General features: G+C 47.6%; 1 protein-coding gene across 2 annotated transcripts in view; it reads left to right on the forward strand.

The window, feature by feature from the left end:
• The window catches only part of Disc1 (DISC1 scaffold protein), a 215,724-nt gene that overhangs the window by 27,008 nt on the left and 171,977 nt on the right, over positions 1 to 16,739 (forward strand). For both annotated transcript variants that reach the window (XM_034522637.2, XM_076916049.1), the window contains exons 2-3: positions 7,507 to 8,483; positions 10,301 to 10,370. In XM_034522637.2, the coding sequence (XP_034378528.2) occupies positions 7,507 to 8,483; positions 10,301 to 10,370 (1,047 nt within the window). The remainder of the gene's footprint in view (positions 1 to 7,506; positions 8,484 to 10,300; positions 10,371 to 16,739) is intronic.

Consider the following 16,739-nt stretch of genomic DNA (forward strand, 5'->3'; position numbering starts at 1 on the left):
GTTGTAAAAGACAATTAATTGTATTGCATCTCATCTCAGACCCGTCAGTCACAGTTCCCACCCACCACAAGCTGCTACAACCCAGGACTGTACAGATGCCACTTCAGTCTGGCACCATGCAGATCAGATTCCTTCCGCTGCCCTCACATGCCTGCTCTGGAGTCCAGAGCAGGCATGTGGAAAGAGCATTGAACCCCCCAGGCACACAGGCACACAGACACACAGGCACACAGGCACACACACACACACATACACACACACACACACACACACACACACATGCACACGCACATGCACATTCTTTCCTGGCAGGATTGTGTGATGCTGTTGTCAAGTCATCTTTTGGGTCAGGCGTTAGGACCAGCACAAGCCTTTGATGTGGGCTTACGTTCTGAGTATTATGAAAATGAAGTACAAAGTAGAGGCTTGTTTGAACGGCACTCCCGTCTCTGGGGAAGAATTTACATGTGCCACGCTGATAATTTGGAACCATTTTGTTAATAAACACATCTCCAAGTTGGCATGCAAAGGGGGGCGTTTAGAGAGCCCCGGAAATGAGCTCCTGCATAAAACATGGCATTAAAAAGAAAGCCAGGACTTTGTGGATGACTTGAGCAGAGGCTCTTTTGTTAGCGCGGATGCGGGAGCTTGCTGCTCTTTGCTGTGCAAACATATGGCCAGAAACCCAAGTTGCTGAGTTGTTTTGAGATAAGAGCAACAGAGAGGGCTCCTTCTGGTTCATCCATATTTCATTAGGGCAGCAGTTAAAAGATTCATTAGAGACACCCATCTGTAGCCAGCAGCTTTCTTGAGGGGGCTCAGATGGAGGCTGGATTTTTCTGAGTAGCACTTCACATGCACAGAAAAAAGACAACCATTGGTGAGAATTAATAGCTCGGCAGAGAGAAGCTCCCTGGTAAAATATCGGAGCATACCTGTGCTGATGTGAGGCTGCACTCAGGCCAGAGTTTATTCTGAACTCAGTACGCATGGCTGTGGCCCGGGGAACATGGACTTGGATTGGCCTGAAGGATTTGTTTTGCTGTGGAAGAGGTTACATGAGTGTTTATAGTCACACAACTATGCAACAAAGTTGTACGTCAAAGGTGTTGATCAGATACTACGGGGGGCGGAGGGAGGCACTGTAGGTGGGCTGGTTGTAACATCTCTGCTGTAGGTCTCAAAGGCTGTCTGATGACAGTCTTAGCTTCTGGGTTGGTGGAAACCTAGTGATACTCAAAGCTAATGCATTCAAAATGGTTTTACCTGATAAGACAAAGGATATTAGATGAAACACTGAGCGAGCAGTGAATAGCTATCAAGGGGATTAATGGTAGCACAGGATGATTTTGGCTATGGATCTGTAACATTCCAACTCTTCAGAACCACAAGGCTCTAATCAGTCACTCTTACAGAATCTTTAACATGGAGGTGGCTCTTTCAAGGGACCTTGAACTGATACCTGCTGCATAATCATAACTCTTGACTACCACTTGCTTCAACTAGTGCTTCAGGTCTGAAAAGGGGAGGAAGCCAGACCCAGAGAGGTGGGTCAGAGTGGGAAGCTCTTGGTCAGGGCTGAGCAGGGACCAAGGGATCATGAGATCACACCATGAGATACCCTAGTAACAGTCCTGGAGGAACAAAGATGATCCAAAGAGACACCATGGCCTCTCCTTGGCTATTAAAGCATTGGGATAATGGTCTCGTTGGAAGGACTCTCATGCTAGGAAAACTGGCTTCCAGGTGGACTTCCAGCTCTAGAACAGGCTTGGGCTCTGCCTGAGGACTTAACAAATCTGTACACATAGAAAGTAGAGCACTGTTCACCAGGGTACATGGGAGGGCCAGGAGGGTGTCAGTCTTTGATGGGCACCATGTTTTAGTCTGGGAAGATGTTTAAGTTCTGCAGATAGATGGTAGCATTGGTGGAACAACAATGTGAATGTACCCAACGCCGTTGAACTCGGCTCTTACACGTGGTAAGAATGGCAAATTTTGTGGTATATACATTAGCTTAGTAAAAAGTACTGAAAATATCCTGGAGAAAATCAATGGAAGCCTCATAGAGGACTAAGGAAGGCAAAATTTCAAGCTTGTGTTCTTCAAAATATCCTGTTAGGAGTCAGTAAACAACTTGACCAGATTTCACTCTTATCACTTTGGTGGACATTTCTGGGAGAAAAGCATGGGACAGTGTCACAGTTCTGTCTTAGTTCTAGAACCTTCTTTTGGTTACTGTGTTAGGGTTCTTTGGAGAAACAGAACCAATAGAATGAATCTCTCTCTGTAAAAATGGATTTATTAGAGTGGCTTACAGGCCGTGGTCTGACTAGTAACCAACAGTGGCTGTCTCCCAATGAAAGTCTAAGACTCAGTAGTTGTTCAGTTCATGAGGCTGGGTGTCTCTGGTGCCTTCAGTATATGTTGAAGCAATAGACTCTAAAGCCAGTGAAGGAATGAAGTTGTCAGTGAGAGCGAGGGCAAGCAGGCAGCGAGCGGAAGCTCCCTTCCTCCATGTCCTTTCATATATAGGCTGCCCCAGAAGGTGTGGCCCAGCTTAAAGGTGGATCTTCCCACCCGTAATGTATGATCCAGTCTCACAGGTGTATCCAGGATCTTGAGTTTTGGTGAATTCCAGGTGCAACTAAGAATACCCATTACAGTTCCCCACCCTGGTGATGATGTGTGTTTGCGCTTGTCTATAGGCATGGACAATGGCAGAGAAGTTTGCTATTTTTAGTCTTTCTGTTCTGCAATATCAAATATTTATGATTTTTCAAAATTACATCTACATGTGTGGTGTGGGAGTTAGGTGCACATGAATTCCAGAGTCCAGAAGATTCCAGAACCCAGGTCCTCTTGAAGAGCATCCAGTGCTCTTAATCACTGAGCCATCTCTCCTCTTCTGCAGCGTGCCTCATTAACTGCTAAGCCATCTCTTTAGCAGCTCTGTGCTGTAATGTTGACAGCAAGATACATAGCTTTTTGTTGTTGTTCTTGAAGATTTATGTATTTAATTTATGTATATGAATCCACTGTCACTGTTTTCAGACACACCACAAGAGGGCATCGGATCCCATTGCAGATGGTTGTGAGCTACAGTGTGGTTGTCGGGAATTGAACTCAGGACCTCTGGAAGAACAGTCAGGGCTCTTAACCACTGAGCCATCTCTCCAGCCCCCAATAAGTAGCTTTTAAACATGGCATCAACTTTCCTTTTTACTTCTTTGGGTTCACACTGAGTAACTTGTAAGGTGAACGTGCAATCCTTTTCCCCAAAGCACAGCGAGCTTCATTTATGCCTCTAGTGGACATCCAGAAGCACGTGGGTCCTTGCTTCCCACCAAGCTCAGCATCACCCTTTGCTTTGGTCCTTTGAGGTTTTTGTGGCAGTAGCACGGACACCACACTCAGCCCAGGATAAAGAGAACCTCTGGCAAAAGTAGAAGTTCACTTTCTCAGGGCAACTCCCTCTTCCAGCACCCTCTCAGTCAGGGTTTATAGGGAGTTGTTGGACTGTTCAAAAAAGCCCTTTGACATCTAGCTTGGTTTTAAGCACCTGTTTGTCCTTTCCCTGTCATCTTGGAGCCTCAGGGCCGGCTGCAGAGCGTAGAGGGATTTGGAGTTCTGTATCAGGTGGTTTGTGCTGGGAGAAGAGGCAAGGTTCTGCACTCTGTTCCCCAGAATCTATCTCTTATGAAGAAGGAGGCTGCCAAAGATGAAGTGGCTGCTTCAGACCCTTCTCCTGGCTCAGCTGTTCTAGGTCAGATGGACAGAATGAGGTCATCTCTGGGTTTTCCACAGCAGGGTGAGCACATCTGTTTCCTGGCTACCCAACAGAGGCCTCACTTTGGGGCCTCACCCTTTTGGTGCCTCTCCTTCCTTCCTGGCTGGCTGAGCCTCTTTCCTGGGCTGACTGTGCTCAGTGTAAGGAGGAAGTGTGGCCTTCCCCAGCTGAGCCATAAACACAGCCCCTTCTCAGCTGCAGGCCAGAGCAGCCCATGAGGTCATGTTTCAGGAAGGATGTGTGAGCGAGAACTGATCTGTAGTCCTAGCAGACCTCAAAGACTCCCTCAAAAAAAAGAAAGGAAAAAAAAAAAAAGAGGATCTGTGTGTGCACACACTTGCATGCCTGTGTGTGTGTGTGTTTTGTGAGAGTGTGTGTGTATGCAAGTGTGTGTGTGTGTTACACTTTGGTTGTAGAAGACTCAAAATCTTCCTAGCAACCTGACCTGGACCCTGCAGATTCCAGAAGATCCTTTCAGAATGTCAGTGCCTCTGTCCAGTCCTCTACCTGAGTACCTGAGCATTGAATGAACACCTGTGATCACCTCAGCAGCAGATGGGACATGTGAGCCTCCAGTTAGCTGCAGAGTGAGATCTGCTTGTGTCCGTTGTGTTTGATAAATGTGTGTGTGTGTGTGTGAGCGCGCATGCACACATCGTATGTGTGCATGTGTGTATGTCCTTTGGCAGGTAGACACTTTTTTTTTTTGGTAGACACTTTTCTTTGGCTGGTCTTAACTTGTAGGCAATGGGCCTATGGTTCTCCAGACTTACAGGCCATGGCTGGAGCAGTTGGGGCTTATGGTATCAGGACCCCAAGAGGGTGACACACAGGCATTTGGAAAGAATAAATTTTTAGCAAGTTACTCTCTACTTAGCAACGCTCTTTAAACAACAGGGCAGCTACTTAAGTGGTGGTATTTGGGTTACAAAATAATTGGAAGTCTTTTGGCCCAAAAGACAATATAGTTTTGCTGGACTCATCCACTGGCCACTGTGGCCAGAACGCAGTGTTCTTTGTGACTGGGATTCCTGGCTCTTTAGTGATTCTCTTGCCAGTTTTACAGAGGGTGGGAGGGACAGCTGTCCTTCTGGGGCTCCCTCTGTTCCCTTTTGAATTCTGAAGCCCTGGTGGGTACTCCAAGCTGGTGGGGTTCTGAGGCTGTGGTGAGCATCCTTCTGGGGAGGGAGGTGACAGAGAGGAGAGTGACAGCTAGGGTACCAGATGACCACATCAACTACCTCAGAGATGTAATAGTCCAAATATGTTGTCATGAAGTATCAGGGAGCAGAAATTTGTCATTTGACAAATGTCACCGAAGTTACCATCTTAGTTTGGCACTAAGAGAAAGGAGAAAGGATGAGCTTGGAGGGAGACAAGGCTCAGGGCTGAGGTAGACCTCAAGAGTTAAGGCAAACCTCTGATTCCTTCCTTCCTTCCTTCCTTCCTTCCTTCCTTCCTTCCTTCCTTCCATCCTTCCTTGATATTCTCTCTCTCCCTCTCCCTCTCTGAGACCTGGAACTTGCCAATCAGACTAGGCTGTCAGGATAGAGGTATCTGGTATCTAGGTTTCCTTCTGTCTCGCTGTCTCCTGAGAGCTGGAGTTACAGGTCTGTACCAACCCCCTCAGTTTTGTGTGTATATATGGTGCGGCATTTGTTTGTGAGTGTGGTGTATGTCCTTGTTAATGGGAATACATCTGCCTGTGTCCATGCCATGTGGAGATCAAAGGTCAACACCGTATATCTTTCCGCATCCTTAATTTTTAAAAATGTTGTATTTTAGACCTATTTACTTTATGCGCACGAGTGCGTTTTCTACATTTATGTGTATGAACCACATATGTGACTGGTGCTGGGGCAAGTCAGGTGTGGGCATTGGCTCCTCTGAAAATGGAGTCTGATATGCTCGTGAGTGCCATGTGGGTGCTGGGAATGGAATCCTGGTCCTCTGCAGGAGCAGTAAGTGCTCTTATGGAGCAGTGGTCCGTGTACATCACGAAGATGGTGGCTGAGAAAGTCTGATCCATTTATTTGAAGTTGGCACTAATGGGTACTTGGTACCTATTGCACCCTTTCTGCCATCTCTCTAGCCTTTCCATCTTTCGTTTTTGAGGCCAACTCTCTCTCTGAACAGGAAGCTCATCAGTTTGGCTCCGTGGGCTGGTCAGTGAACTGCAGGGATCCCCCTGACTCTGCCTCACAGCACAGGGAATTCAAGCATGTGCCACCATGCCTGGCACTTGAACCTGGGCCCTGGGGGTCATCTGGGGTGGGGGGGTCAAACTCAGGTTCTTGGGCTTGCACAGCAAACCCTTGACCTGCTGAGCTATCTTCCCAGGCCTGTAGCTAACATTTTATCACACTTATATGTTCCAGGTCCTATTCTAAACTGTTAACACAGATGCTAACAAGAACCTTGTACATGGGGTCCTTCTAGCCACCCCCTTAATGGAGGGGGAAACAGACACACAGAAGCCGAACAGCCTGTAGAAGGTTATATAATGAGCAGTCGATATGGTCAGGTTTGGACCAGACAGTGAGGTGACAGGATTCGTTACTGTTCCTGTCTCTTCAGGGTGGTAGTTAGGTGAGTACTCAGCCCTCAGAGTCTTCTGTGTGAGATGAAGGGACAGGCAGCCTCTGTGTCACAGCCAGTGTCTTAGCGTTTTATTGCTGTGAACAGACACCATGACCAAGGCAAGTCTTATAAAGAACAACATTTAATTGGGGTTGGCTTACATGTTCAGAGGTTCAGTCCATTATCATCAAGGCAGGAGCATGGCAGCATCCAGGCAGGCATGGTGCAGGAGGAGCTGAGAGTTTTACATCTTCATCTGAAGGCTGGTAACAGAATACTGACTTCCAGGCAGTTGGGATGAGGGTCTTAAGCCCACACCCACAGTGACACACCTCCTCCAAGGCCACACCTACTCCACAAGGCCACACCCAGTCCACAAGGCCACACCCACTCCGACAAGGCCACACCTACTCCAACAGGGCCATACCTTCTAATAGTGCCATTCCTTGGGCCAAGCATATATAAACCATCACAGCCACTGAGGCCTCAGGAATGCACTGGGAATGTGGGGACATGGATACTTTGCTTCTACAAATCCAAGTGTCATTCAGTAGTGACTGGAATATATGACAGAGACACATGCTGATATATACATGCATATATATATATATATATATATATATATATATATATTGGTGTCATATATATATATTGGTGTCAGGTGACTTGCTTTGCAAACCCTCTCCTGGAGGGACATGCTAGGTACCATCCGCACTGGGACAATCGCTGGGAAGCCACCAAGGCTGTGTGCCCAGGACCTGCACTGACATGCTATCAGACATACAGTAGGGCCTGCTGCTCTGCCAACAGAAGACTGGGATGCCGGGCTGACTGGGTATCTGCAGAGAAGCACCAACTTTCTTTTGATTTTTTTAAAAGACAGCTTTAAAATGTAGCTCAGGCTAGCTAGCTTGAACTCCCTATGCTGGTAAGGGTGACCTTGGTCTCCTGATCTTTCTGCCTTCATTTCCCAAGGACTGGTATCATGGGAGTGTCCCACCATGCTTGGCTTGGGATCCTGAGTTTTCACGTCGTGTCTTTGATAGGTGTGCTCACAGAGACCTCCATTGCTAGCGTGTCCTCCATATGCAGTTCCTACTGATTCAATAATATGTACTGTTCTCTTCTCTTCTCAGACAGTGGGCATGGCTCACCGCCTGCAGTAGCCCCTCAGAGGCGGCGGGTGACACGGAGACCAGGCTACATGAGAAGCCCAGCCGGTCCTGGGATCGGGTTCCTCTCTCCAGCAGTGGGCATGCCACGCCAGAGCTCAGCAGGGCAGACAGGCCAGGAGTCTCACCACTCACAGTCCAAGGCTAGACAGTGTGGCCTTGACCCCAGAAGCCACTGCCAAGCCTCATTGGTGGGCAACCCTTTTCTCAAGGGCTCCCTTGCCCCTGCTGTGGCCTCAGTGGGCCACCTGCATGCAGCCCAGGGCTCTATGAGAGAAAGGCCAGCACACTTTGGGGTTCATTCCAAGAATGAGAGCAGACAATCTGAGAGACTGACTGGGCCATGTAAGCCTGGGGACAATGCATGTTGGCAAGAATTTTTATCTTCAGACAGCTCTAAGTCTCTGGCTCCTAGCCTTGATGAAGCCTGGAGCGGGGGATCAAGGGACCTGAAGACTGTGAAACCAGTGGCGTTGAATGGCCCCGCTGACATCCCATCCCTTCCCGGCTTCCAAGACACCTTTACTTCCAGCTTCAGCTTCATCCGACTCTCCCTTGGTGCTGCTGGAGAACGCGGAGAAGCCGAAGGTTGCCTGCCATCCAGAGAGGCCGAACTCCTGCATCAGAGCCCCCAGGAGATGGCAGCTGAAGCATCCGGCTCAGACATGCCCTACGGGGACCCTCGGCATCTCTGGACCTTCAGTCTTCATGCTGCTTCAGGCTTGGTGGACTTGGCTCAGGTGACAAGGAGCAGCAGGCAACCAGAATGTGGCAAGGTCTCCTCCTCGGATTCTGGCTTCTCTTCCCAGGATGCATCCTTCGCTGGTGGGCGGGGCGACCAAGGCGACGGCTGGGCGGATGCCCATGGATGGTATGCTTTGCTCAGGGAATGGGAGCCCATGCTGCAGGACTACCTACTGCGCAGCCGTAGGCAGCTGGAGGTGTGTGTCCTTCAGGGATCTGTCACACCCTCCCTCCCCCCACCCACCCCCCAGCTCAGTGTTGAGTGAAAGTGGGAAGTGGGCCGCTGACTAAATGCTGGTTCCGGAAGCTGGAATGGCTCCTGGGACGGCTGGCTGAAAAGATGTGGCGGCACATCTGTCTCCTCCACATGTGAACGCGCATGCTCTGCTCTCGGCTTTCTATCTCTGTGTGGCTTAGGTGCTGCTGCTGTGTCCTCTATGCTTCTCCACAACCTTTGACCTGCAGTGTGGTTTGTTCAGTTTAGGACATTGGGCACTGGCAGATGGCTCGATGGGTAAAGGCACTTGCTGCTAACCCTGACTTCCTGAGTTTGATCCTTTAGAACGCACATGGTGGAAGGGGGAGCTGACTTCTGCAAGCCGTCATCTTCCCTCACCTCATAGTAAAGAAATGAGATAAGACACTGGGAGGGTAAGGGAGGACAGCCAGCTCGGGTTTGGAAAGAGTGAGAAGTTAGGAAGAGAGAAGTCTGATTGGGCAGCCCCCACCCCTGCTTTGCTTCACTGCTCCATGTGCTATGTGGGTCCTTCTACCAAAAGAGTGTGAGCATGTGTTTGTGTTCATATGTGTCTGTGGTGTGTGGTGTGTGTGTAGTGTATGGTGTATGTGATATGTGGTATATGTGTATATGTGTGTGTATGTGTGTGTGTGTGTGGTATATGGTATGTTGTGTGTGTATGGTATGATATAGTGAGTATGAATATATGGTGTGTGTGTATGAGTGTGCGGTATGTGTGTATGTGGTTTGTGTGTGGTATGTGTGTGTGTGTGGCCTGAGGACAACCTTAGGTGTCATCTTCAATTCTGTCATGGTGCTTGAGTACACCGATTAGGCCAGTGGGCCTCAGGGACTCTCCTGTCCCCTCCTGTGAGGTGGGATTATGGGCATAGGTCACCACTGAGCTACATGTCCAGCCCAAGACAGCAGCTTCCTTGTGATGGACTCTTCAAGCAGAGCTGTAGTCTTTCCTGGGCTGGCCAGCCTGGAGACAGCTATGGTCGGTGCCTGGCTCCTCTTGGCTCTCACTTCCCACGTCCACCCTTGCTGCGATGCTCTGAGGGTTAGAGCGTGCTCAGAGGCCATTTGGCCTGTAGTCTGTGTTTCCTCTCCTCATGTAGCACTTCATGCTGTTAATGGCATGGCGCTGTGGTATTTGTAACATTCTAAGCCTTTCGGGGGACTTTATGCTTAAATTGTGCTTTTTGTTCAAATAACTTTTTTTTTTTTGGTTTTTCGAGACAGGGTTTCTCTGTGTAGCCCTGGCTGTCCTGGAACTCACTCTGTAGACCAGGCTGGCCTTAAACTCAGAAATCCGCCTGCCTCTGCCTCCCAAGTGCTGGGATTAAAGGTGTGCGCCACCACTGCCTGGCATAACTTTTTTTTCTTAAACATGCACTTGGCATTGGAAATCTGTATATTTGTGTATGTGTGTTTAAAACAGTTTAAATAGAACTTCACTTTTAAAGTAGTCTCCCTATTTAAAAACAACATTGCTTTTCAGGATTTTTACTTTTTTAATTATATTTTTTTATTTATATGTGTGCATGTGTGCATCTTGGTACTTGTGCAGAGGTCGGAGAACTCCTTGTGGGAGTTGTGTGGGTCCCGAGGACTAAATTTGGATCCTGGCTTCCCAGTGTGGGCCTTCACCCTCGAGCCCTCTGGACAGCCCACTTTTGAAATAGTTTTTAGGAGCTCGTAGATTTCACAAAATGAACTCACTTGAATTAATTTGTAATTTATGTCTCATGTTTCCCCTTCACACCGATACAGGTCACTTCCTCAATTTTAAAGCTTCAGAAACTTCAAGAAAAAGCGGTTGAAGATGGTGACTACGATACTGGTGAGTTTGAAGCTCTTTGTAGACAGTTTCATCTTTCTTCCTGACGGCTGTCTGGATGGACATCTTTTCCTACTTCTTGGACCCCTGCCTCCTTCATTCTGGGAGCTGTGTGGCTGACTCTTGTGGGCATCTCTGCTCTGGGACAGCTGGCTAGCCTGCTGCTCCGTTGGTCTGTGGATTTCAAAGTGCTTTAGAGACTCAACACCTATGGTAGGTTCAGCTTTACTGATTGGCTGGAACAGGTGTGGGATCTGCTGTGTAGGAAGCATGCTAACTCATCACCTGCCTGCCCGAAACTCACGAATCTATCAGCTACACCCAATATGGCACAATGCTGTGCCTGATAACATGGGGCCAACAGAGGTAGGGAGAGGAAAATGCTGGTCCTGTCTGTGGGGTGGTGGTGGTGACATCACCACGGGGCTTTGTGGCTTCACGCTCTCTCCACACGAGATGTAGAAATGAGTTGTATTCAAGAGATGTCAGGCAACTTAGAGCTTGGCATCACACCCTCACGATTAAAGATACCCAAGAGAAGAAGGACAGATTACAACATGAGGCTGGGAGGTCAGGGAAGGAGCTGGTCAGAGGCCATTGAGGAGCCAAACAGGAGTGGGACCAGAAAGAGGTGGTGCTGACTGGGCCCAGGTGGATGGAGATGGGGAGCTTTCAGGGGTGGCTGGTTTGGAAGGAGCCTTAAGAATTCTGTTGACTGGGAGGAAAGGCAGGACTTAGGACAACTTAGAGTTCCTCCAGACACCTGTGGGGATGACAGATGCTCCTGCTCGTGGCCTGCTTTAAGACACCAGGACTGGTCAGGGAGTACAGTGCAGAGCCGAGGATGCTCTGGAAGCTGTTAGCTCAGCGCTTAGGCTGCTGCCTAGTTAATGCTTAGGGCTGTGACGTGTTACTCCAATCACTATACCTTGAGCCTTTAGGGTTGCAGCCATGTTGGCACCTGTGAGTGACTTCAGGAAGGACCTTGTCAGTTCCTCTGAAGAGCAGCAGTGCACTGTCCTCTCTGTGTGCACTGTTGAGCTTCTCTTTAGAGAGTGAGAGGATTTGGGGATGAAAGTGGGGCTCTTCAGGTTCTCCTACACCTCTGCCTGCAGGCCACCAGATTTCATATGATGCTGGGTGAAGGATGAGTACCAGAGGGAGCAGAAGGAATGGGGTGGAAGAGTCCTCCGGAATAGCTTTTGGGGAGGGGGGCGGTCTGTGCTGTACCACAGGTAGAAAGAAGCCAGCTCTTCCTGGGCCCTGCTCACTGCTGGTTTGTCTGAAAGACAGCCCTGGCTTTTATGTACCCCACATTGTAGCACTGTGTGAGTTTATCGTGTGAGTTGTTGTCACCGTTAGGGGCTGACTCCTAGCCTCCTCCTTCAGGTCATAGCCATCATGTACCATGTCACACCTTTTCCCCACCCAAGACAGAACTTTCTGGCTTTCCCTCTGGTCTTCTATCCAAGACATCATTTCTATCTTTTTGTTTCAATATCTCTGTCACAGTTTGGGAATGAAATTATGATGCATTTATCAGAGAAGTCAGAAAGGGCACTTTCCTTCAGAGTCTCTCCTGGGCACCCTCCTTCAGAGTCTCTCCTGGGCACCTTCCTTTAGCATCCTTCTGGCTTGTTCCTTGTGTGCTCACAGCTCCTGGAGTGGGCCTAGCACTCTACAGTTTCTCTAGTTTCTAGAGGACTTGGGGATTGAGTTTTGAGGAACTGTGGCTGTAAGATTCTTCCACAGAGGGGCAGGCCACAGGGCAGAGGCCAGGAGTCTTGAGGGGGCATCTGTCTGGTTCACAGTAAGTCACATGCTGCTTAAGTCCTTGACTTGCACACTTAGCTTGTATATTGAGAACTTAAGTGTCCTTGTGAAGTGTGTATCTGGTCACTGGGCATTCAGTAAATGCTTCCTGAGGAATTGAGATGTCTTGGTCCCTACATTCTCACCCTCTAGAGCAGACGAGGAGAAAGCACTGCAGGCTGCTCATGGCAGAACATTTTGTTTTTGGAGGTTAGGTGGGTGATGGGACAAAGCTGTGGGAGAGACACCCTCCTGGGATGAGACTCACTTAGGTGACTGTGGAGGTTTGAACATTAACTGTCTTCCAGAACTTCATATGTTTAAACACTTGGTTCCCAGCTCACCGTGGTTGCTGCTTTAGAAGCTCATGGAACATTTAGAAAGTGGAGCCTAGCTGGCAGAAGCAAGTTTCTGGGGGGTGGATCTTTGAAGGATAGACCCCCTTTGGAATTTGTTCTGTGTCAGCCATAATGTAAGACCCCCTACCTCATGTTCTGACTGCTTCCACCACCACTACCAGGATGCATGGAGACCCCTCTGAAACCATGAGGCCAAATAAACCCTTCCTCCTTACGTAGCTTCTGTTAGAGGAACAGAATAGCAAGAAAAATAATGAGCACAGAGTTCTCATAAATCAATGGGAATCTGGGTCAATTGGTCCTCGTCTACATTGAGCTGGCATTTATTGTAATGAAATCTGTCCAAAGACCCAGGAATATATATAACTTGAATCCCCACCTAGTTTCTCCAGGTTCCTAAAAGCATTGGAAGAATTGTTGAGATTTATTCGTGTCCTGTATGAGCTTTCCTTCTTTTCTGTGTATAAACAACAGCATACGTGTTCTCCATCTTGGGCAAGGGTGTGTGATGATTGTGTATACTGGAACACATGAGGGGAAGCTACAGGACATCCATATGCCCCCAGGTTTCATCTTTTTGTTGTATGCTCAAGAGAAAGCCGTGGTTGGCACAGCATAGAAAGTTCCATGTTTTATCTCATTAAAATCACAGCAAGTTTACACTATGATGCCTCCTGGGGAGACCCCCTAAGGACTCTAGCTCTCCCTTGCCAGGGAAGTCAAGTTCTTGTTTCTTTTATCTTTTCTGCAGGCTGGGAAGGCCTAGGGGGAAAAGAATAATACTTTCGATGTTTGTTTAGGGCCCTTTTCCCAAGAGACACTTCCAGCTTCCTTACATTAATGAGTGTAATGTAAGCCTGTGACTTGTACTGAGGGCAGAAATGAGACTGGAAGAGACCACTGCTTAGATGCTGGGGTGTCGAGTAGACATTCCTGTGTCTCTGTCTAGGACTTGGCTGAGAGGGAGGAAAAGATTGCCTATGGGGATCCTGCATCAGTATCCCCACGGCAAACTGTAACCCTGCCTGCCACTTCACTGCCAAATGAGCAGGGAGAAGGTGTGAGGTGGAGCAGAAACTCTTTGGATCGTAGCATCTCTGTCAGTCGTGTTGTCTCTGTGTCTGTGTCTCTCTGTATCTCTATGTCTGTCTCTGTCTCTTGGTCTGTGTCTCTATGTCTGTCTGTCTGTATGCCTGTCTCTCTGTTTCTATATACACATACACATATACATGTTTGGTCTTGTGTGTACAAGTGTGTGGAGGTCAGAAGTTGGCTGGAAACTGAACCTAGGTTCTGTACAAGAGCAGTAAGTGCTCTAAATTGCTGAGCAGTTTTCCCATCCCCCAACACACCTTAAGGAAAACTTGAATGTTGTGGCATTAGAGTACATTTCTATGTTTAGATTATCGAGATGAGCATATGGTTAGGGTTAGGCACTGTGTTATAGTTGGTTACGTATTTATTTTTATCAAATTGCCTACAGTGTTTAGCATAGCAGTGTGCACCTTGGAGCTGAGGGACATGGCAGGCCGCAGCATGGAGCAGAGGGAGTACAAGGCATGAAGCCAAGGGGGTTCCGCAGGCTGCCATGTGGGGATGAGGAGACACTGATACAGAATACTATACCATGAAGGCTGCACCATGAAGCTGAGGGGTGTGTCAAACTGAACAGTGAAGCCGAGGGCTGCTGCAGGCTGGGGGTAGTGGCGGACTTCACTGTGAAGGATAAGGGCGTGGCAAGCTGTGCCTCTCGGTTTGGGGTAATGTATTCTACAGTCTCTGCACAGCAGAGCCATCCAGGATGCATCCATACAAGACCATGTCTCCAAGTTCTCCGAGGGCCGTATGAAGCAGAGCGTCTTAGATGCAGATCTACATCTCTCAAACCTACTCTCTCATACTGGTTTCCAGTTGCCTCTGGTTGCCAATTTCCCAGAGAGTCTTGTCCTACTTTCCCCCAGGAAGCAAAATGTCACATGGTTGGAATATGAAATGTCCTCACAGGTTTGTGTGTGCAACACTTGGTGACACTGGTTTCGGAAGGTTGTGAACTTTTACCACCAGGTGGAGCCTCGCTGGAGGAAGTGGGTCACTTGGGGATGGGTCATGAGGGTTGTATCCTGGTTCTCATTTCTCTTCCTACTGCCATCTTCCTGCTTGGTGCAGGAATGTGACCAGTAGTGTTGTGTTTTCCTGTTGGGGAGAAGAGCCACTCCCTCCTCCATACCTTCCCTGCCCCGACAGATTGTCTCCTAGGAACTGTGAGCCCGAGCAACCCTCTTCTTGCTAAGCTCTTTCTGTTTTGCTTTTTTTTTTTTTTTTTTTGTCATAGCCATTAACTAATACAAATATACAAAGTAACCATTGATCAATGTCTGATCATGACAGTGTCAAGAGGGTTTGTATGTGGGCCTCTGGAAAAGCTCCATCCATTAGCTGGGTATTATGCCTATTATAATAGAGAGCTGACTGGACCACAACCTGCAATTGAGTTGACTGACTGACAGCTTCTACTGGCAGAACATTCTAACTCTTCTATTTTTTGCACAAGTGACAGAAACAATTAACTTATTTGACCTGAGACCCTTAAAAACACCCTCATGAGCTGTGGAAAAATTGGTGATAATGTATTTATACATTGTTTTCGTTTTTCTGTACATTTTCAGTTGAGGTATTGTGAAAATGAGTCCTGAGGTATTTTAGTGTCTCCCTCTCCCATCATTTTGGATGGGGATGGTCCAGCCAGTGCAGGAGAGAGTCCTGGGATGGACGAGGAGACAGAGTGTCAGCGCGTCAGCTGCTGTTTGCCTTGCGGTGTGTGCTTGGACTCCTGTTTGCTCCGGGATAAAACAGGAGTGCAACCCTGTTCTCTGGTGTGGGAGGAGGTAAAGTGATGGTGCCATGCACGAGGCACCCACGGCTCAGTGCGTGGAAGGATGGGCTTCCTTACTTCCTTTGCCCCATACATGTTAGAAAGCACTGGAAACAGAGGCTTCTGAATAACCTATGATGGCAGTTATCACAGGAACAAGAAGAAGGCAGGGCAGGATAATTTGGCTTCTTACTTTCTATTTGGCAATAAGAAGCTCACTGTATACGATCTGAATTCTTTCAAGATGCAAAAATAAAATCGTAAATGAGGTAAAGCAAACTCTATCCTAAAGCAAATTACAGTGAAGCACTTGAAATCTGAATATTCTAAACATCTTAGTGAATGTGTTTTTCTTCTCTTCAGGGTAGGTTTCAGGATCTGTTATCTTGTTTATTTTATGGATTTTTGGGGATGACATTGAACAACACTGAGGAAATAAATTTGTAACCCTGTTTGGGTTTAAGGAAGACCCAACATTGATTATTGTTGTAGTTAGTTTTAGTTTTTAATTATCAGCTTGACACAGCCTAGACTCATCTGACAGGAGAGATTCAGTTGAGGAATTGCTTAGATAAGACTAGCTTGTAGAAATGTCTATTGTGAGTTGTCTTGATTAAATATCTTGTTAAATGATGCTGGAAGATACAGCTCACTGGAATTGTCTTGGTTAAATATCTTGTTAATTAATGCTGGAAAATACAGCCCACTCTGGGCGGCATCATTCCCTAGGCAGGTGGTCCTGACCTGTATAATAAAGCTAGCTGAGTGTGAGCCTGTGTCATCCATCCATCCATCCATCCATCCATCCATCCAGCAGCATCCTTCATGGCTTCTGCCTCAGGTTCTTGCTTGAGTTACTGCTTTGACATCCCTCCACAAAGGGCTGTGACCTCAAATCCAAATAAATCATGTCCTCCCCTAAGTTGATTTTGGTTACTGTGTTTTATTACAGCAACAGAACTGGACTAGACAATTATTCTGTCTTTGTTTGCTCGAAGAATGACTGGAATACAACCTATTGCAAATGATAGTTAATGATAACTATCTTTACTTTTATGAGACAGGATCTCATGTAGTGCAGGCTGGCCTCAGACTCTCTATATAATCAATAATGGCATGAGATTTTTGATATTCCCCCCTTTATCTCCTAAGTGCTGAGATATAGAGTTGTGTACTATCATGCCTAGTGTGTGTGGTGCTGGGGGCGGGGGGGGGGGGAGGGGGATGGAACCCAGATCTTCATTCATGCTAGGCAAGCACTCTATCAACTGAACCATATACCCAGCTCCAGTTATTGTCATTTTATGGTTATTAATAGCAGATAATTAT

This window comes from Arvicanthis niloticus, chromosome 18, assembly GCF_011762505.2.
Source record: "Arvicanthis niloticus isolate mArvNil1 chromosome 18, mArvNil1.pat.X, whole genome shotgun sequence".
NCBI lineage: Eukaryota > Metazoa > Chordata > Mammalia > Rodentia > Muridae > Arvicanthis > Arvicanthis niloticus.